At 51.3% G+C, this 20555-nt stretch overlaps 2 protein-coding genes across 6 annotated transcripts in view; one reads left to right on the top strand and one right to left on the bottom strand.

Moving 5' to 3' along the window:
• The window catches only part of TADA2A (transcriptional adaptor 2A), a 164347-nt gene that overhangs the window by 16475 nt on the left and 127317 nt on the right, over positions 1 to 20555 (bottom strand). For both annotated transcript variants that reach the window (XR_015058727.1, XM_085883406.1), the window contains exon 14: positions 5516 to 5589. Coding sequence is in view for 1 of the 2 variants with exons in the window: in XM_085883406.1 (XP_085739532.1) it covers positions 5516 to 5589 (74 nt within the window). In the remaining variant the exon portion in view is untranslated. The remainder of the gene's footprint in view (positions 1 to 5515; positions 5590 to 20555) is intronic.
• The window catches only part of LOC147027200 (uncharacterized), a 101592-nt gene that overhangs the window by 72750 nt on the left and 8287 nt on the right, over positions 1 to 20555 (top strand). For all 4 annotated transcript variants that reach the window (XR_015058730.1, XR_015058729.1, XR_015058728.1 and 1 more), the window contains one exon: positions 7314 to 7422. The gene's annotated coding sequence lies outside the window, so the exon portion shown is untranslated. The remainder of the gene's footprint in view (positions 1 to 7313; positions 7423 to 20555) is intronic.

Genomic DNA, 20555 nt, shown 5'->3' with positions numbered 1-20555 from the left:
ACCCCTCGAGACGCGAGGCTTGTTTTTTTTTGATGCGCAGGTTGATGTCATTGCTGCACGTATGGTTGGAATCCGGCAGAAGGAGAATCCCTGCCGGATGGTACCGTCCAAGAGGGACGAGGTGCATGAACAGCTGCTATGACGTCACGGGGAGTAAAAAAAAAAAGCGCAGGTTGCGAGTTGCCGCGCTGGTGCTGCGCAATAAAAAAAAATGCAAGCCTCGCTTCGAGTGAACAGGATTCCCTGGGCAAGGGGTGGAAGACCCCCTTGGCCTGGGCACAGGATGGAACTAGTTAGGGGGAAGGGTGAATTATAGCTAGACCAGCTTCATGGGGCAGGGGTAAGTCCTCATGGTGCCCGTGGAATCAATTAGGTAGAGGGATTTTCGTTGAGATTTAGGATGGGAGATGGAATTTTTGGATTTGAAGACAGTGACTGACTGTGAGTGTGTCGAGGGGACGTAGCTGAGCTACGTAGTGTTAAAAGGAACGTGTTATAGTTTAAGGGATGACGAGGGAGCACGAGTTAGTTGAGGGATTTAGTGAGCAGGATGGTAGAATTCAGCGGTGTGTGTTGAAGAGTTGTGAGGTGGAGTCTTGATGAGTGAGTGAGGTCAGTGGGTCTGTTTGAATGGAGCGAATGGGGAATGCATGGTGCGATGAGTGATTGGGGGGAGGAGTGATTCCCACCCAAGGGACCCCAGGGTCAGTGTAGAGTGAGTTAGCTGGGTTAGTTAAATTGACAAAATGGAAGTCGTTTTGTTGTTGGTGGGGAAGTAGGCTCGAAACCCGTTTGGAGGGGTGCAGGAGCCCTGTTGACGGGCTTGGAGCGTGGCTGCGAAAGGTGAGTATCGCTGAGTGGGTACCCCGGGCACCGGGCTAGTCAACCGCGGTAGGCTAAGTGCCCATGGGGGGCCGGGATAGCGTAATGGGCACGGGTGCGCCCGCATGATGCGGGGGCCCAGGGCGCCATTGGCCGCGTGGGCAGTGTCGTGGGCACGGGTGACCCTCGGAAAGGGGCCCGGGGCGCCAGCCTGCCATGTGAGCGTTTCAGGGGAGTCGCCAGGGAGGGCACTCCCCGGTGTTTCGGGAGCTGGTGGGCTCGGAGGCAGTGTAGTGCCCGGGGGTGCCATCGTTGGGGAATCGGCAGAGGGTAGTGCCTGCCAAGGGAGCCACGCGTCCCAGCCACGAAGCCGTGTGAGGGCAAAGGAAGAAAACTGGAGGGCATGGCCCGAAATTGTGAGGACACCAACACAGGCGACGGGAATCTGGGTTGTTAGAACCAATAGTTTAAGCGAGAGGTGCTTGTTGAAAGCCCCAGGGTAGTTAACAGTTAAATGGTTAGGGTAGATTAGGAAGTGTACCCCTCCGCACCATCCATCCCTTCGCTCTCGTTGTGGGCCGCTGGACCCACTTTGGGTTAGATCGCTGAAGTCTGGGGAGGCCATCCTGAGGCTTGAGTTGGGCCTCGAAGCAGGACGCTAGCTCTCCCTTATTCCCCTCCGGTAAGGGAACGTAGGGGTTGGGAGTAGGCTCTGAGACGAATAGGTTAGCCGAACAAGGACGATAAAGGGGGTTAGGGGAAGAATTTTGAGTGGGGAAGTAAAAATGAAAATATAAAGAAAAAAATAGGTTGGGGCTAAATTGGCTTTGGCAAATTAAGGGAGTGGGTATGGACCGAGACAGGCAAAGGCGATAGGTTGGAAGGGAGACAGTAGGTCGGTCCGAGCTCGCCTTCCGAGTGGCCAGCACCACCGCACTCCCTCCACCAACCTCCATTTCAAGGCAAAAGGCTGGCTGTGTTTATTGCAAGGCCTGCACCGGCCACTTCATCTGCTGGCTGTGTTTATTGCAAGGCCTGTGCCGGCCACTTCATCGGCTGGCTGTTGCTGCAAGGCCTGTGCCGGTCGATCGTCTGCCGGCTGTTTTGACTACACGGCCTGTACCGGTCAGCTTCACTGCTGGCTGTTTTTGCTACAGTGGCCTTGTCATGCCATGCCTTGCCTGTTCACCTTTGCCATCCATGCCTACTGCCCTCGTCATCTTTTGCCCCCATTCTGTTTTGCATTCCACCCCCCCCCCCTTTGGTTCATTACCATGTGCGCCAGGATCATTGCGCAAGCCGCGAGGACTGCCCTGTTGGCAGCTTCAACACGGGCCTGCAGTAGCGGCCTGTGCACCGTTCTTTGTTTGCATCCATCCGTCCATCCATACAAGCGCCGTTGTGTTCCTTGCGTGTGCCACTTGAGCTGGCACGGAGACTGCATTTGCGCAGCTCATGCGCCGTTTTGTTCACTGCGTCCATGTTAAAAGGGGGGAGGTCCTGGACTGCGTTTGCGCAGCCAGCCACGTTCCCTGTCACCTGCATTACTTGAGCCAGAGACTGCGTGCGAGCAGCCTGGCTCCCTGCTGACTTTTGTTTTTCTCTTTGCAGAGTCCATTGATCCTGGGCCATGGAATAGTGTAAATTATAAGGTTAAGGTGTTAAGTTGTGTATTGTATATGAGTGCGACCCCAGCATGTATGTCATAGCGCCGGCAATTTATTTAAGTTGTCTGAATGAGTGGGTTTGTTTCATTAGTTACTCAGCCCGTAGGTTATTTATTTTGGGGACACGAATACACTGAATGTCGCACTCAGGGATCCGAAGGTAAGACGTATTAGGGGAGAACTACACATGATGGCACAAAAAAATTTGACGACTCGGGACGAGTCTGTAAAAAGGGGAGGGGGAAGTGTTCGGCTGTGTAAATTTGCAATACACCAGAAAGGGTCCTCGGGTTAGATATATCGATAAGTTCATGTGTTAGTCCACACCCGTTGTTTAGAGGGAATAAGTGTGAGTCATCCGGGCTGCGACGCTTTGAGTTAGCCATTTTTCTTTCTCTATCGTTATTTTGGACCAATAATCCCCCAACAACTCAAACACCGCCACCTTCGCCTCTTTACCTCCACAACTCCATCCCGCAAACATCATTTCACCGCCATTCCCAAGCGACGCCCGCCAACAACTCAAACACCACCACCTTCACCTTTTTACTTCCACAACTCCACCCCGCAAACATTGCTTCACCGCCATTCCCAAACGACGCCCGCCAACAACCAAACCACCACAGAAAACCCCCCACCACCTTAGCCTTTCTCCTTCCACAACCATCAACCACACCACCTGTCAACACCGAACGCCGTGCTGCCCAGGGCCCGTTCGGTGATTCTTGCCAAACGCGTCGAGCCGCCAGTACAAATGGATGCCTTTACGGAAGAGGAAATCGGATCAGGGGAGGCTCACGCCCCCTTTTTCTCCGTCCAATTGGCGAGCGTCGGGCGGTGTGACCCGCCCCCAAGCGCGATGCATGTGGACTCCTTTTAGGAGGGAAATCGGATCAGGAGAGGCTCACGCCCCCTTTTTGCCCAACAAAATGGCTGAACATCGGGTGGCGTGGCCCGCCTCCAAGCGCGTTTTGATCAGTGAATTTACATACACACTCCTCCCCCGGTCTATAAAGACGTGAGCACAAGGCGACTCGTGTGTGCTGTGCTGGCTGAGCTGGTCGAGTGAAGACGGAGGTCGTCGTTTAGGTTGTCGTTGCGGGGGTTGGTCGAGTGAAGACGAAGGTCGTCGTTGAGGTTGTCGTTGCTGGGTCGAGGAAGAGTCGCGGAGTGAAGCAGGGATGCGGAAGAGGGCTCAGGGGCAAGAGTTCGCTGGAGTCGGTGCGGTCCCAAGGCCCCGCTAGCGGGACGGAGCATCCGCCATTCCCCTCTCTCCACCCCGAGCATCAACAATTTCCCCCCATCCGCGCTGAGATAGCGCCGGTAACCCCGTCCATTCCCCACCCCAACCGTGGTGTCGACCGACCAACGTGCCAATGTTGTCGTGCCAATGACCGACCAATGTGCAACGCACGCCTGAAGGAGCTCACCGACCACGCCAGGGGCACGGAGTCGGGCACATTACGCTGACATTGCGGCTCGCCCGCCATCGCGCCACGAGGGCGCGAGTAAGACCCCTTCGGTCTCGTGGACCTAGCCGCTCACCCAGGTCCCACGTACATTTGGTCCACGGACCTGTCTGCCCCCTTGCCTGTGAGGGTGGCTTTTATTTGCTTTTTGTGTAAATGTGTGTGTGGGGCCAGTCTTTTAAGTAAACCTGAATAAGTGCTTGTACATTGCATTATTTGGTGGTAACTCTTTTGCTTGCTTTTACTGTATGATTGTATATACGTGCTTGCTTTCACTGTATGGCTGTAAATACGTGCCTTTTCTGCGTGTGTAATGAACTACTTGCTTGTTGAACTGTTTTCCCGTTTCGTTGCGTCCTTTCCTTCATTTGAAAGTTCCATCTTGCATCACGTAAGGGATTCGGAGTGGGTTTAGACACCCAGTAAGTAATCTGAACCGTCGAGGTCGGCGATAACTCCGCTCGGTTATCCCCTTAGCACGGAACGAGCTGCTTAAGCGGTTCGTGTCTGGAGCTGACCTGCGGCGTGGTACAACTCCTCGGTGCTCTACCCGCGCGGGTACTTCGGTATATCGACATTCGGCGATTCACCCTATTTCGCGCGGGTAGAATGCGGACTGGGTTGTGGTGAGGTTAACCCCCCACCCGTGACTGGCTCCTGGCGGTAGTTCCAGGAGGGTCATGACTGAATTGTCCGTTCGGGTGGGCGACGCGTCGCGATTTGAGTTACGTGGCCGATCGCATGCCGGGCGGGTGAAATTCGTAACACTATCAACAGTCAGGCAACAGTTGCATCACTCTGTTGATGTGCAATTCATTCAACGATTAATTTATTCAAAGTAAATAAAAGATGGCCTCCAAACCAGCTGCAGACTGGTCATCCTCCATCATTTCATGTCATTGTTCAAAATGAAATCAACTCAAAGCCCACAAGGCCTTTGTCAGTAACTCACTGGAGTACTGCTCTCCCATACAAGTCGGTGTCACCGCTTCTCAGTTCTCTTTTCTGGATGCTGTGGAATCCACAACTTTCAACATCATTCACATCTCTCATAGTTTCACAGATGTTTTTGTTTGGAGGGACAAGCACAAGGCCTGTTGCTCTCACATCACAGACTGGTTGGTAGCTCATTTTTGTTTTACAACACCTCTCCTCTAGTCGAGCTCGATCTACTCTTTCAACCCAACCATCTCTCATTTCATCGAGGATTCACGTGTTTGTTGAGCCCCTTCTTGGTAAACTCCCAAAATCCACACTATCTGTTCACCTCTACACCATTTCGTTGTTTTCCCCCCACTTATTGAACATGAGTCATGAGGTGGTGCAATCCCATTCTTCCCTCCACTATCAAGGTGGAAATGTACCACCACCGCATGTCATCCACTATCTCTAAACCTGCAATCTTTTCTATCCCCATTGATACTAATTTACAGACCTTACAACTCTAAATACAGTTTGGTTAACAAACATTTTTAGTTATAAAATATCAAAATTAAGATTTATCAACCTTCACTCAAATATGCCCTTGCAAATTTAAACCTGTCAAGCCCACGTTACCTCTTTCTCATTCTCTGTAAGTTTTTCAGTCCCTGGGAGGCCTGTCAAATCGAGAGGAGGAGCATTACGCCGGCCTGGGAGAGACAAGGGAGAAACAAGAAACTTGAACCAATAGGAAACATTCTACACATTCAAATATCTATCTTTACAATATGCTCAATAAATATAAGTATTTTCCAAAAGAAAACATTCTTAAAGATCCACAAAATTTAAAATAAAGAGTAGAATTTAAAGTGAAATCAAACAAATCTTTGATGCAAACTGATTTCACAGATGTGAAAGATGATACAATAAAAGGCAGATGCTATTTATTCCTTGTGTTGTATTGTTGGCGTTTCAAGTAAAAAAAAAATTAATTTTAAATCTTCAAGATTATATATCAAAAAGTAGATTCAACTTCCACACAAATGGCCATGTAGAACAATGACCACACCACACACAACCTCGACAATAGTATCTTCCACTAAAAAACAATGTATCCTAACAGACCCATCCATCCTTGTGCTATGTGACCGCCCCCCCCAATCTCAACTAATTCTTCCTGTACTTTCCTATTTGTATCTTCTTTACAACTGTTCAAGCAGAGTACCCACCCACTGGGTGCATGGAGTTTGCACATCACTTGCTGAAAAAGGTAGAGCCTGTATATTGCAAGAAGACTCAAAGGATGTTTGTAGGGTGTGTCTAAAGGGGTCTAACAGATCTAGAGGGTTTAATTAAAGGTGTAGAGATCTTAACAGTCTAAGGTGTCTAAAGGGTCTAAGAGGTCAAAGGGATCCAAAGTGTCTATAGAAGTCTGAGGGTCTTAAGGGTTGTAAAGGGTATGTTGCAATGGCAGTGTCATAATATAAGGGATCTGAAGGGGATAAAAGGTTTAAAGGGTCTTAAAATATTTAAATGGTCTAAAAAGATCTAAAGGGTATGTTCCAATAGTAGTTAGGGGGTCGAAAGGGTCTATATGGTCTACAGGGTATTAAAGGTAAAAGGGGTTGAAATGGCCGGAAGGGTATAAGGAGTCCATGTATGTAAGGGGTCAGGGGTCAAATAGGTCGAAAGTGTCCAAACTGTCAGAAGGGATCTCAGGGTTCGAGAGGGCTCTAAGAATCTATTGTATCTTAGGGGTATAAAGGGCCTAAAATGTCGAAAGGGTCAATGGGTCTAAAGTCAAATTGTACTTTGATATCTCTCATTAAAAATGTACAATGGATTACCCATAGTTTTATTTATAACACAATACTCCAAAATATTGTTGTGGTCTACAATACATGCTGCATCGCTTTCCTACAGTATTCTATATTCCAAAGTACTCTATTCTAAAATTTTTTTTTTAAAAACATGTCGTGATGGAACGTCCCCCATAAAAAAAAACAAACACGGTAGGAATGACAACACAATACGAATGACAACACATTCCTTTTATGGATTGACACCACATTATAGCATAAAACCAGAGCAGTCACTAACCCTTAGGTTTTATGTGCATTTTTCTTTGAAGAATACTGAACCCGTTCATGACATTATGTCTTCCCCAGAAATGCCATAATGCCGCACTCTCGCCTCAACCAAGCTTATCCAATACCTCCACTTTCTGTGTCAGACATCATTTTCCTTGACTTTTTGGCACTTGATTCAACACGAGCAACAGTTTTCCTCTTGGGAGCCATGATTAAAATCACAAAGGGCAATAACAGAATAAAGCAATTGCTTATGATTCCATTGAGCACAGTGTTGATGCAGAGAGAGATAGGTACAATATATTCCTATATGCACTGTGCATCTGTTACCATCCACACCACAGCAGCATCGCTGAGTGCATATGACACCATGGCGGAGGAAAAAGAATACTGACTGACCAGAGGAAGAACACCGATCCACACCAGGGGAACAATGAACAATACCGTGTAAAAGTGAGTTTTTTAAGCACGATATCTTAAAAAGTTGTGGATGGATTTGGATGAAACTTGGTGGGCGAAGTGGGCGGACAAAAGATACCGCGTAAAAGTGCAGTATACAGAAAATCCTATGTGTAAAGTCGAAACCACATTCCAAACCTGCATAAAACTTGGGTTTACTATACTTACCTTACAATCCACAGCAGAGTTTCTCAGTCTGCGCATGCGGAAATGGTGTCAAAAAGCTTGGAGTGTTGTATTGTGGGTTTGTTTTTATTGGTTATTTTCATCAGTTGTTTTTCTTTTTTAATAATGTTGTGGTATGAGTGCAATACCCCAGTGAGAGTGTTGTTTCCTCATGTTAGAATAATTTTAACTGTGTCAGCCATTATTGTGCTGGGCTGGCTGAAGAAAGAAAAAAGTACAATTTGGCATTTTTGCAATTTTTCCAATTTGGTACTTTAGTGATGTATTCTGGCATCTCTATCAGTCTTGATAGATATGCCAATGCTCAAGAATAAAAGGTATGGCTTTTAAAGGTTCATGAGTTATGACTACTCTGTAGTAGCTTTTCAGTGTTTCGTTTTGAACACCTTTGATGGGGTGACCATTTTTTTCCCCATGCCATCCCTCCATAAAGGACTACTACTGTACTCCATGACTGATTGACACACTCACAAACAGTACTACTGTACTGCATGATGTTCCGTTGTCAGACCCAGTTGCGCATCATAGAGTAGACAAGCAATGCTCTCCAGGACAGACAACAAAATGAAAGTTTTGCCGGACATGGCACATGGCACCTGGAGCATGGAGCAGGGATAGTATGAGGGAGGGGGGCATTATGATGGGGAGAGAATCAGATTTGGGAATGGAGGAGGAATGCATTATGATGAGAATGGGAGGATAGGGTTATGACCGGAGGGAGGAAGGATGTTCAATTGAAGTGGGATGGGGGGGGGGGGTCATAGGCCGAGACGCTTGGGATGGACGGCACTGTTTGGTCCCCAGAATATGCAGTCGGGAGGTCATGGCGCAAATGCTCATGATTAAGGGGCTGTCACACCCTTGACGTTTTAGCCAGCGTATGGCAACGTATCAAAATGTATGTAAAACGCTGGCGTACGCTGAACTATTGATGTTTTTAAAAAAAGTTTTGGGCGTATAATAACGTGTTGGACGTATGCATAATGTATTCGTAACGTGCACAGAACGTTTCAATCACATATAGATAACTTATACCAACAAATGCTGAGCGTGTTGTCAGCATTCACAACCTATGCCCAACGATAGTCGAACTTATGCATAGCGCGCAGCAGCGTATCGCCGACGATCACGTGGCGTAGGATATTCATAGGCTGCGACTCGACGATTCAAATCATAACCGCACTGGACATCGAAGTGTGAAGCCGCTGTCACACCTTGACGTTTTAGCCAGCGTATGCCGACGTATGAAAATTTTGCCGAACCAAGCTGGCACAGATCGAATATGTTATGGGTAAGTTTTGTATACGCCAAGGGCATGCTGGCATACGTCGTAGTACGCTGGCAGACATTGTAGTACACTGGCATACGTCGTCAGACGCCGAGTACGTCGAGAAATTTTCAGCATGTTGAAAATTTATCGACTTACTCGGCGTATGACACACGTTCCGCATACGCTGGCATAAGTTGTAGGCACGTTACGCGATCGTTGACACACGTTACTTGTACGTTATTCATAAGTCGAAACACGTCAAGGTAATGGTTAGCGTCAGTGTTCCAGACTCCCTGGTTTGTTTGTTTTTTTTCTTCGGAATGACAGTGATGTTGACACTTCGATTTCTAGTGCGGTTATGATTTAAATCGTTGAGCGGCAGCCTATTAATTATATTGTTGTGGTTACCAGATTCGCAAACCACCATTCAGGTCCCTTAGGTGAGGTATCTCGGTAAGTGCATGTGTAGTTAGGCCCAAACCCGTTGTCTAGTGGGAATACATGTCATTTATACGTGCTGCGACTCTTCAGGATAGCCGTTTTTCTTTTACTATCTTTATTTTGGACCAACCGCCATGATTACCATCACAACCACAACATCAACCACCGACCACAACCACCGCTTCACCACAACCGCCACGACCTTCACGTCACACCTCGCAACCGTAGCATCGCCACCGTTCTTGCCCCGCTGTGGGTACCGGTGTTGGACTCGTGCAGGGCGCACGTTGAACAGCGTGTACAAAATCATGGATTTTGTGCTTCAAAAACGGATCAAAAACGACACACGCCCACTTTTTGCCGTCCAATCGGTGAGCGAGGGGCGAATTGGCCCCGCCCCCAGGGCGATCGATATATGCAAATTTGTGGATCAAAAAGCCTTCACGCCCACTTTTTCTCGGGCCAATGGGGAGCGAGGTGAAAGGTCAAAGGGAAGGGGTCAAAGGCGAAGTTACGGGGGGATAAAAGGACGGTGTTCGTCAGTCAGCAGAACGAGAAGGAGTCAAGAAGGAGAACGAGAACGAGAAGAACGAGAACGAAAACGAGAACGAGAAGGAGTCGGAACGGAGGGAACGAGTGTGGAAGTCTGGAGCCCGAAGCCTGCAGTGGCTGGAGAAGCTGAAGAGAGTCGGACGAGGGAGGGGGTGCTCGCGTCGGTGCCAGGAGCTGCACGCCCGAGGGAGGCCGGCAGCGCGACCTGGCCGAGGTGGAGACGCACACCAGGGATAATAAAGATCCTCTATACCCCGAGCATCAGCAACCCCCTCCTGTTTCCCCCCGCACTGAGATAGTGCAACCAAGGGGGCCCCGTTCCCACCCCCTGCCAGGCACTGTCCACGAGGCCCGCGGGTTGCGGGGCCATCGCCGCTCCGCGTCTCATCACCAGACGGGTAGGCCCGACCCGGTCTCGGCCTCAGGCCCGCCTCATTCTTGAGGGTATTTCTTTTCCTTGGTTTTGGGTATGTGTTGTCGGCGCCGTCTGTGAGGTAGAATTGTATAAGTGTTGCCGTGTGCTCGGTAGTCGGTATTAGCTCTGCACATTGTTTTCACTTTTATGTTTGCTTTTTGTGTAAATGGAATTGTGTTTTCTTTTTTTTGTGTGCTTTTGGTGGAATTGTATTTGTGTGCTTCCCGTGTGCCGTGAATAAATGTGCTTTATTGTTGAACTGTTTCCCGCTTCGCTTCGTCTTTTCCTCCATTGAATCCCCATCTTGCTTCACGTAAAGGGTTGGTAGTGGGCTGAATACGCCCGATAATTAATCGAACCGTCGAGGTCGACGATAACACCGCTCGGTTATTCTGATAGTACGGAACGGGTCGCTTAAGTGGCCCGTGTCCGAAGTCGACCTGCGGCGAGGTGCGATCGCCCGGTCTACCCTCCGCGTGGGTACTTAGGTAGTTCGAATTTGGCGAGCAACCCTATCCCACGCGGGGGCTGATTGGCTCGATCGCGGTGAGACCGAAAGGTCCACCCGTGACTGGTTCCCGGCGTTAGTCCGAGAGGGTCACGACTGGATTGTCCGTCCGGTGGGCGACGTGCCGCGATTCGAGTTACGTGGCCGTCAGCACGCCGGCGGGCGCGAAAACCGCAACACTGGTGTCAGGTCGTGCGATACAAATTCATCGCCCTCCTCGCGGCACTGGTATCGGAGAACAGGAAAACGGGCTGTCCTGTCTCCGGCTAAATTCACGGGAATCGGTCCAGGGGTGAGAGAAGCGACCCCCGATTCCCTCCAAATTACGAGCGAGCAAATTAACCCTTCACGAGAAGCAAGATGGCGTCTCAAGGCGAGCGGGAGCCGGGGGTATTAGAAATGGATGTAGAATGTGTAGAATCCATGGTCCAGGATGGAATCCCCGAGCAGGAAATGTTGATTGTGCAGGAACACGGACTCGCCCAACTGAACCCAGGGCCCGAGGTGGGTGCGGCAGCGGCCGCGGTGTATGACACCTCCCCCCCCCTCTCCACCAAGACCCTTCCCCAACCCCTGCCGAAACGGCTCACTTGAGTGCATCCGACATGGCCCAGCTATTCACCATGCTGGCACAAATGAATGCGGCAATGACAAATGAAATAAAAAACGAAATGAAAGACATGAACAAACAAATAAACGAAAAGATGAATGCGAAAATGATCGAAAAAATGGATACAAATACAAATGAAGTGAAAACGACGATGGATGCGAATACACAGCAAATGAGGGAAGAGATGAAAGAACTACGGGGTGAGACGCAGAACATGGGCCGATGCCTGCAGGCGGGCATGAAGGCCGTGAGCAGGGAACTTAAAATGGCGACTCCACGTGTCGGAACAAACGAGCTGGAAGGGGGTGCAACGGCTGACAGGCCCGCGGTGGAGGCGGGTAAGGAAAAAGTAATTCGGGAGACAAGAGACGAGGTGAAAGTAATTGGGAGGGAGAGAAAAGAACAATTAATACGGAAAGCAAGGATGAGGTACGCGGAGATCGTGAAAGAGCAAGGAGTGAAAAACAGGGAAGGACGGGAGCGACTTAAAGAGAAAGCAAGGTTGACCTACATAAAGATAAGGGAAAGACGCCAGAAAGAAGCAGAGACCAATAAACACGATGAAGACGGGGTAAGTGACGCGCACACACACACGGAGGTAGTGGAGGACAATGGGGGTGAGCTCGCGGAGCGTGTAGAGACCCAGTGCGAGCACCTGGATGGCCTCCTCCAGGAACGAGGGGAGGGAGTATGCCCCCTTGAGGTGAGTCACGACCAGGTGAGTTCGGTCGTGCTTTGCGAGGTTGAGGGGACGAGTGCTGTGGACGGGTGCACGGAGAGCTTGGGGGGTATAGAGGCCCCGGAGACCCTTGTGGGGACACGAATCCCCAGTGTGGTTGTCCCTGTGTGTGTGGTGCAAGGTGTGAGTGCGTCCCCTTGTGTGGAAGCGACCCCGTGTGTGAGTGGTGTGGTGGCGATGGTGCCAGAGTGCGTGCTTCCCAGCACGCCGTGTGTGGAAGAGGCACCGTGTGTGAGTGTCGCCGTGTGTGTGAATGAGGCACCGCGGTTGAGTGCCCCCGCGTGTGTGGATGGGGCACCGTGTGTGAGTGAGGCCGTGTGTGTGGATGAAACGGCCAGTGTGGATGAGGCACCGCGGGTGAGTGCCCCCGCGTGTGTGGATGAGGCACGGAGTGCGAGTGAGGCACCGCGGGTTAGTGCCCCCGCGTGTATGAGTGAGGCACGGTGTGTGGATGAGGTACCGCGGAGTGAGGTACCGCAGGTGAGTGCCCCCGCGTGTGTGGATGAGGCACGGAGTGCGAGTGAGGCACCGCGGGTGAGTGCCCCCGCACGCGTGAGTGAACGGCCGTGTGCAAGGTCGCTGAGTGCCAGGGAGACCGTGTGTGTGAGAGAGCGGTATGAGAGGGAGATGTCGGTTGGCATGCGGGAGCACGCAGCCGCGTCTCCCGGTGTGAATGTGATGGAGTGGACTGTGTGCGTCGTGACACGCAGGTATGCGTGTGTGGAATGGAGACGGAGACGGCGACATGGGAGAAACGAAAGCCGAGTAGCGGCTGTAGTTGTTTCGGGGACCGTGCCGGGTTCACCCAGCAGTGAGCACGCGGTTCGTGCTGTGCAACGCACGAGACCGCCACGTGCTCGCTTGCGAGAGTGAAGTCCCGGTCCGGAAACGCACGCGGTGGATTTGCCGATCCCGCGGACGGACAAAGTTTAGGCAGGATTTCGGATTTGGACCGGACGGGTTCTCCACGCGATCGTGTGTGTTAAGCTCCAACGGGCAAAGCACATGTGTTCGCGTGGGGAACCCCTCGAGACGTGGGGCTTGTGTTTTTTTTTTATGCGCACGGTGACGCCATGGCTGCACGTGGGGTTGGAATCCGGCAGGAGGGATATCTCTGCCGGATGGTACCGTCCAAGGAGGGACGAGGAACACGTGCAGCTGCATGACGTCACGGGCAGGTGCAAAGTGCGCGAGCTCTGAGTTGCCGCGCAGGTGCTGCGCATGGGGGAAAAAAAAAAAAAAGCAAGCCTCACTTTCGGGTGCAAAGGATTCCTGGGCAAGGGGTGGAAGACCCCCTTACCCTGGGCACAGGATGGAAACTAGTTAGGGGGAAGGGTTAGCTTAGTTAGACCGACTCCATGGGGCAGGGGTAAGTCCTCATGGAGTCCGTGGAATGGATTAGTTAGAGGGATTGTAGCCAGATTTAGGTTGGGAAATAAAATGATTGATTTAGAGACCGTGACAGACTTGTGAGTGTGTAGAGGGGACGTAGCTTAGCTACGTAGGTTAAAAGGAACGTGCTACTAGTTTAAGGGACGACGTGGGAGCACGAGTTAGTTAGGGGAGGTAGTTAGAAGGATGGCAGAGTTCAGCGGTGAGTGTGTTGAAGAGTTGGAGAGTTGTGAGGTGAGTACATGGTGAGTGAGTGAGGCCAGCGGGTCTGTGTGAGTGGAGCGAATGGGGAATGCATGGTGCGATGAGTGATTGGGGGGAGGAGTGACTCCCGCCCAAGGGACCCCGGGGTCAGAGTAAAGTGAGTTAGCTGGGTTAGTTAAATTACAAATTGGAGGTCGTTTTGTTGTTGGTGGGAAAGTAGGCTCGATACCCATTTGGAGGGGTGCAGGAGCCCTGTTGACGGGCTTGGGAGCGTGGCTGCGAAAGGTGAGTATCGCTGAGTGGGTACCCCGGGCACCAGGCTAGTCGGCCGCGGTAGGCCATGGGCCCATGGGGGGCCGGGATAGAGTAGTGGGCACGGGTGCGCCTGCTTGGTGCAGGGGCCCGGGGCGCCATTAGCCGCGTGGGCAGTGTTGTGGGCACGGGTGACCCTCGGAAAGGGGCCCGGGAGGCCGGCCTGCCACGTGTGCGTTTCAGGGGAGGTGCCATGGGGGGCACTCCCCGGTGTTAGGGAGCTGGTAGGCTCGGAGGCAGTGTAGTGCCCGGGGGTGCCATAGCGGGAGATTCGGCAGAGGGTCGTGCCTGCCTAAGGGAACCACGTGTCCCAGCCAGGAGACCGTGTGAGGGCACGGAGAGAAAATTGGGGGGGCGAGGCCCGAAATTGTGAGGACACCAACACAGGCGACGGGAATCTGGGTTGTTAGAACCAATAGTTTAAGCGAGAGGCGCTTGTTGAAAGCCCCGGGGTAGTTTAACAGTTAAATGGTTAGGGTAGATTAGGAGATGTACCCCTCCGCACCATCCATCCCCTCGCTGTCGTTGTGGGCCGCTGGACCCACTTGGTGTTAAGATCGCCGAACTCTGGGGAGGCCATTCTGAGGCTTGAATTGGGCCTCGACACAGGACGTTAGCTCTCCCTTGTTCCCCTCCGGGAAGGGAACGTAGGGGTTGGGAGTAGGCTAGGTGACAGGATAGGTTAGCCGAACAAAGACGATAAAGGGGGTTAGGGGACGATTTATAGGGGGGAAGTAAAAATAAAAACAAAAAAATAAGTTGGGGCTAAATTGGGGTTTGACAAATTAAGGGAGTGGGTATGGACAGTGACAGGCAAAGGCGATAGGTTGGGAGGGAGACAGGTAGGTAGGTCCGAGCCCGCCTTCCAAGTGGCCAGCACCACCGCACTCCCTCCACCAACCTCCATTGAACGGCAAAGGCTGGCCAACTTCATCGGCTGGCCGTGTTTTGCTTCAAGGCGGAGGCCGGCCAACTTCATCGGCAGCTGTTGTTTTGCTGCAAGGCCTGTGCCATCGGCTGGCCGTGTTTTGCTTCAAGGCCTGTGCCGGCCAGTTCATCTGCCAGCTGTGTTTGCCTGCTCACCTTTGCCATGCCATGCCCACTGCCCACGTTCACCAGCCCCGTTCAATTTTTGCTTTGCCCCCCCCCTGTTCATTTCCATGTGCGCCAGGATCCGCAAGGCAACAGTTTGCAAGCTGCGAGAACTGCCCTGTTGGCAGCTACAACACGGGCCTGCAGTGGCGGCCCGTGCACCGTGTTTGTGTCCATGCATCCATTCGTTGTGCTCATTGCGTGTGCCACTTGAGCTGGCACGGAGACTACGTTTGTGCAGCCCATGCACCGTTGTGGTTCACTGCGTTCAGTTCAAAAGGGAAGGCCTTGGACTGCGTGTGAGCAGCCAGCCACGTTCCCTGTCACCTGCATTGTTTTGAGCCAGAGACTGCATGTGGGCAGCCTGGCTCCCTGCTAACTGCTTTCTTTTTGCAGAGTCAATGATCCTGGGCCATGGTTTAGTGTAAAATTTGTAAGTTAAGGTTAAGATGTACTGTAAATATGAGTGCGCCCCCGGCATGTTTGTCTTAGCGCCGGCAATTTTATTTAAGTCGTCCGTGTGAGTGAGTTTGTTTAGATAGTTACGCAGCCCTCAGGTTATTTATTTTGAATGAATACCATGAATGAATACCATGGGACACGAATACCATGAATGTCGCACTCAGGGATCCGTAGGTAAAATGTACTAGGGGAAAACTACACATGATGGCACACGAAAATTTGACGACTCGGGACGAGTCTGTAAAAAGGGAAGGGGGTAGTGTTGTGGTTACCAGATTCGCAAACCACCATTCAGGTCCCTTAGGTGAGGTATCTCGGTAAGTGCATGTGTAGTTAGGCCCAAACCCGTTGTCTAGTGGGAATACATGTCATTTATACGTGCTGCGACTCTTCAGGATAGCCGTTTTTCTTTTACTATCTTTATTTTGGACCAACCGCCATGATTACCATCACAACCACAACATCAACCACCGACCACAACCACCGCTTCACCACAACCGCCACGACCTTCACGTCACACCTCGCAACCGTAGCATCGCCACCGTTCTTGCCCCGCTGTGGGTACCGGTGTTGGACTCGTGCAGGGCGCACGTTGAACAGCGTGTACAAAATCATGGATTTTGTGCTTCAAAAACGGATCAAAAACGACACACGCCCACTTTTTGCCGTCCAATCGGTGAGCGAGGGGCGAATTGGCCCCGCCCCCAGGGCGATCGATGTATGCAAATTTGTGGATCAAAAAGCCTTCACGCCCACTTTTTCTCGGGCCAATGGGGAGCGAGGTGAAAGGTCAAAGGGAAGGGGTCAAAGGCGAAGTTACGGGGGGATAAAAGGACGGTGTTCGTCAGTCAGCAGAACGAGAAGGAGTCAAGAAGGAGAACGAGAACGAGAAGGAGAACGAGAACGAAAACGAGAACGAGAAGGAGTCGGAACGGAGGGAACGAGTGTGGAAGTCTGGAGCCCGAAGCCTGCAGTGGCTGGAGAAGCTGAAGAGAGTCGGACGAGGGAGGGGGTGCTCGCGTCGGTGCCAGGAGCTGCACGCCCGAGGGAGGCCGGCAGCGCGACCTGGCCGAGGTGGAGACGCACACCAGGGATAATAAAGATCCTCTATACCCCGAGCATCAGCAACCCCCTCCTGTTTCCCCCCCGCACTGAGATAGTGCGACCAAGGGGGCCCCGTTCCCACCCCCTGCCAGGCACTGTCCACGAGGCCCGCGGGTTGCGGGGCCATCGCCGCTCCGCGTCTCATCACCAGACGGGTAGGCCCGACCCGGTCTCGGCCTCAGGCCCGCCTCATTCTTGAGGGTATTTCTTTTCCTTGGTTTTGGGTATGTGTTGTCGGCGCCGTCTGTGAGGTAGAATTGTATAAGTGTTGCCGTGTGCTCGGTAGTCGGTATTAGCTCTGCACATTGTTTTCACTTTTATGTTTGCTTTTTGTGTAAATGGAATTGTGTTTTCTTTTTTTTGTGTGCTTTTGGTGGAATTGTATTTGTGTGCTTCCCGTGTGCCGCGAATAAATGTGCTTTATTGTTGAACTGTTTCCCGCTTCGCTTCGTCTTTTCCTCCATTGAATCCCCATCTTGCTTCACGTAAAGGGTTGGTAGTGGGCTGAATACGCCCGATAATTAATCGAACCGTCGAGGTCGACGATAACACCGCTCGGTTATTCTGATAGTACGGAACGGGTCGCTTAAGTGGCCCGTGTCCGAAGTCGACCTGCGGCGAGGTGCGATCGCCCGGTCTACCCACCGCGTGGGTACTTAGGTAGTTCGAATTTGGCGAGCAACCCTATCCCACGCGGGGGCTGATTGGCTCGATCGCGGTGAGACCGAAAGGTCCACCCGTGACTGGTTCCCGGCGTTAGTCCGAGAGGGTCACGACTGGATTGTCCGTCCGGTGGGCGACGTGCCGCGATTCGAGTTACGTGGCCGTCAGCACGCCGGCGGGCGCGAAAACCGCAACAATATTATATCATAACCGCACGAGAAATCGAAGTGTCAACATCACCGTCACGCCGAAGAAACCCCCCCCCCCCAAAAAAAAAACAGGAAGTCTGGGACACTGACGCTAACCATTACCTTGACGTGTTTCGACTTATGAGTAACGTACAAGTAACGTGTGTCTGTGTGTTAACGATCGCATAACGTGCCAACAACTTATGGCCAAGCGTATGCGGACCGTGTGAGTCATAAGCTGCCATCCGACGGAAAATTTCAAGCATGGAAATTTGTCTAACACCTTGGCGTATGACGACGTATGCCAGCGTACTACGAAAAAAAGCCAGCGTACTACGACGTATGCCAGCGTGCTCTTAACGTATTGTTACGAATCTACCGCCCGCCCAGCGTGCGAATGATCGCTTTTCACTAATAGCAGCCGCACGCCCACCGGACGAGCAATTCAGTCGCGACTTTCTGGAACAATGCCAGAAACCAGTCACGGGTGGGTTCTTAACCCCACCACGGCCTAGTCCGTATTCCACCCGCGCGCGACAGGGTCAATCGCCAAATATCGATATACCTAAGTATTCGCGAGGGTAACTTACCGAGAGACCGTACCTCGGCGAAGGCCTGCTTGGACACGAACCGCTTAAGCGGTTCGTTCCGTTCTGGGATAACCGAGCGGGGTACTATCGCCAGACCTCGCCGGACCCGATTCTTTTATCGGTATTCAAAAACCAACTACCATTCCGAAATGCAATACGGCAGTTCAATCTGGGAAAATGACACGACGAACGGGTTCACATTCAACTAAGTACATTTATTTACACACATGCACATATACAGCCATGCAGGTATGCAAAAACACGCATGCAGTCATGCAACCAACCAAGCAATGTGCGGGACGGGCACAAAACACGAGCAAGGACTAAGAGTTACCACCGTCTATTAGTTATCATAAATGTACACTTAAAAGTTTGTACTTAGCGGGACACGGCGCCACAACATTCATTCAAAAGAAAAGCAAGACCCCCTCATAGACAGGGGAGTCAGACTGGGCCTGTGGGGCTTTGGTGACCGAAAGGGCCCCACAAGACCGTTGCCGGTTACCTGCACCCTCGTGGTGCCTTGATTGGACGAGTCGTGACGTCCCGTCCCCACGGCAGCTCGCGTAGCTGCGGTTGAGCTCGGGCCTTCCGCGTGGCAGGCGAGCTCTCTCCGGCTCTTCCCACACGAACGCGCAGGTTCGCGTGACACAGCAGGGCGGCGCCTCCAGCCTGCATCTCCTTCGCGACGCCCGGACCTCCACCGACTGACTGTTCCAAGGTCCCGACTCTGACACGAGCCCAGACCTCCACACAGCTCCTTGGCTTCTCCAGACTCTTCGAACCCCGACAGACACACTCCGAACCCCGACAGAGACTCGGTTCTCTCCACCTAGCTCCATCTCTTACGACACACACACACCTCGCTGCGTTCAGCGCTCGCTTTTATTCCCCCTCCCTTCTCGCCCCACCCTCCTTCCAGCTCCTGCGTGAAACTTCCAGAAGGGGGGAGTTTCCCTCGTGGGTCGGGGTTTTTCGTAGCAATCATCCTGGTAGCACTTCTCTATTCTCCCTCCACTCGCCCACCCCCCGTCCCAAAGCGCGGGAAAGTAAGAGGAAAAATCCGTGCGTTATCGGAACGCCTTCTTCTTTCTCCATGGCAGAGACGGTTTTCAATGCGGAGAGGGTTGTAGCGTGGGTGTGGAGAAGGTGATTGGTGGTGTGGTTGTTGTAATGGTGGCGTGGTTGGCGTTGGGTGGTGGTCATGAGGGTGGTGTGGTTGGGTGTTTGTAAAAAAGGTGGTTGGTGGTTTGGTTGGTCCAAAATAACGATAGCAAAGAATAACGGCTAACTCAAAGATCACAGCCCTGTCCACACAAATTATCCCCTTTAGACCACGGTGGGGAAATCTATCTGAACACACACTTAGCGATATAACTGAACAAAGGACCTTTGTGGTGTTCTGCGAATTTCCATGGCCGTAACAGTATACAAACTTACCCATAATGTATTCGACGTGTGCCAGCGTTTTAGCCAAATTTTGCATACGTCAGGCATACGCTGGCTAAATCGTCAAGGTGTGACAGGGCCTTTAAGGAATCATTTGATCAGTAGTCTTGTAGAAAGGAAAGACAGACACGAACAAAAAAAAAATCTTTATACTAGGTACTCAGTAGAGCGCATACCTCCGCCATGCAATGCCTGGTCCACGAGAACATGTCGAGCACATTACATTTTTGAAATATCATGCTATATATAGTTTTCGGCCCCATTTCTCAATGGTGAAGTCACTTTAAAAATTAAATAATTCTCGTATCCGGATTCGGATCTTCACCAAAATAGAATCAATTTGTCGTGGTCACACACCCAACCTGCCCACCAAGTTTCGTCCAAATCCATCCACAACCTTTTGAGATATCATGCTATAGATCACTTTTGGCCCTATCTCTCAATGGTGAAGAATCACTGAATAAATTATTGTAGTCAGATCCGGATCTGGATCCTCACCAACATCTAATCGGTTCATCCTTGTCACACAACCAACCTGCCCACCAAATGTTTGAGATATCCTGCACACAGACAGACAAACAGCCAGATAGAGAGGGGTGAAAACATAACCTCCTTCACCTTTGGTGGCGGAGGTAACTCGAAGGGCACTCGGTGGAGTGCATACCTCCGCCACGTAATTCCTGATCCAGTCGAACATATTGGACCTCATACATTTTTGAAATATCATGTCTCTCATTTTTGGCCCAATCTCTCAATGGTGAAGAAACCGACACTGATCTAACCAAAATATTTGGTTCACGAAAAAATATTTTCAAGCAAAAAATAAGTGACCACTATATTCGTTATTGTTGTGTGTCTGTCCATCTGTCTGTCTGTCTGTCTGTCTGTCTGTCTCTCCCGAGCATAGCTCCGTGGGTTTTGATCTGATCCTGATAAAATTTTGGTGGGAG

Source organism: Eptatretus burgeri, chromosome 5 (assembly GCF_056783735.1).
Source record: "Eptatretus burgeri isolate ZD-2024b chromosome 5, Ebu_testis_v1, whole genome shotgun sequence".
Lineage (NCBI taxonomy): Eukaryota > Metazoa > Chordata > Myxini > Myxiniformes > Myxinidae > Eptatretus > Eptatretus burgeri.
The sequence above is the reverse complement of the archived record's forward strand: the minus strand, read 5'-3'. Positions and strand labels throughout refer to the sequence as shown.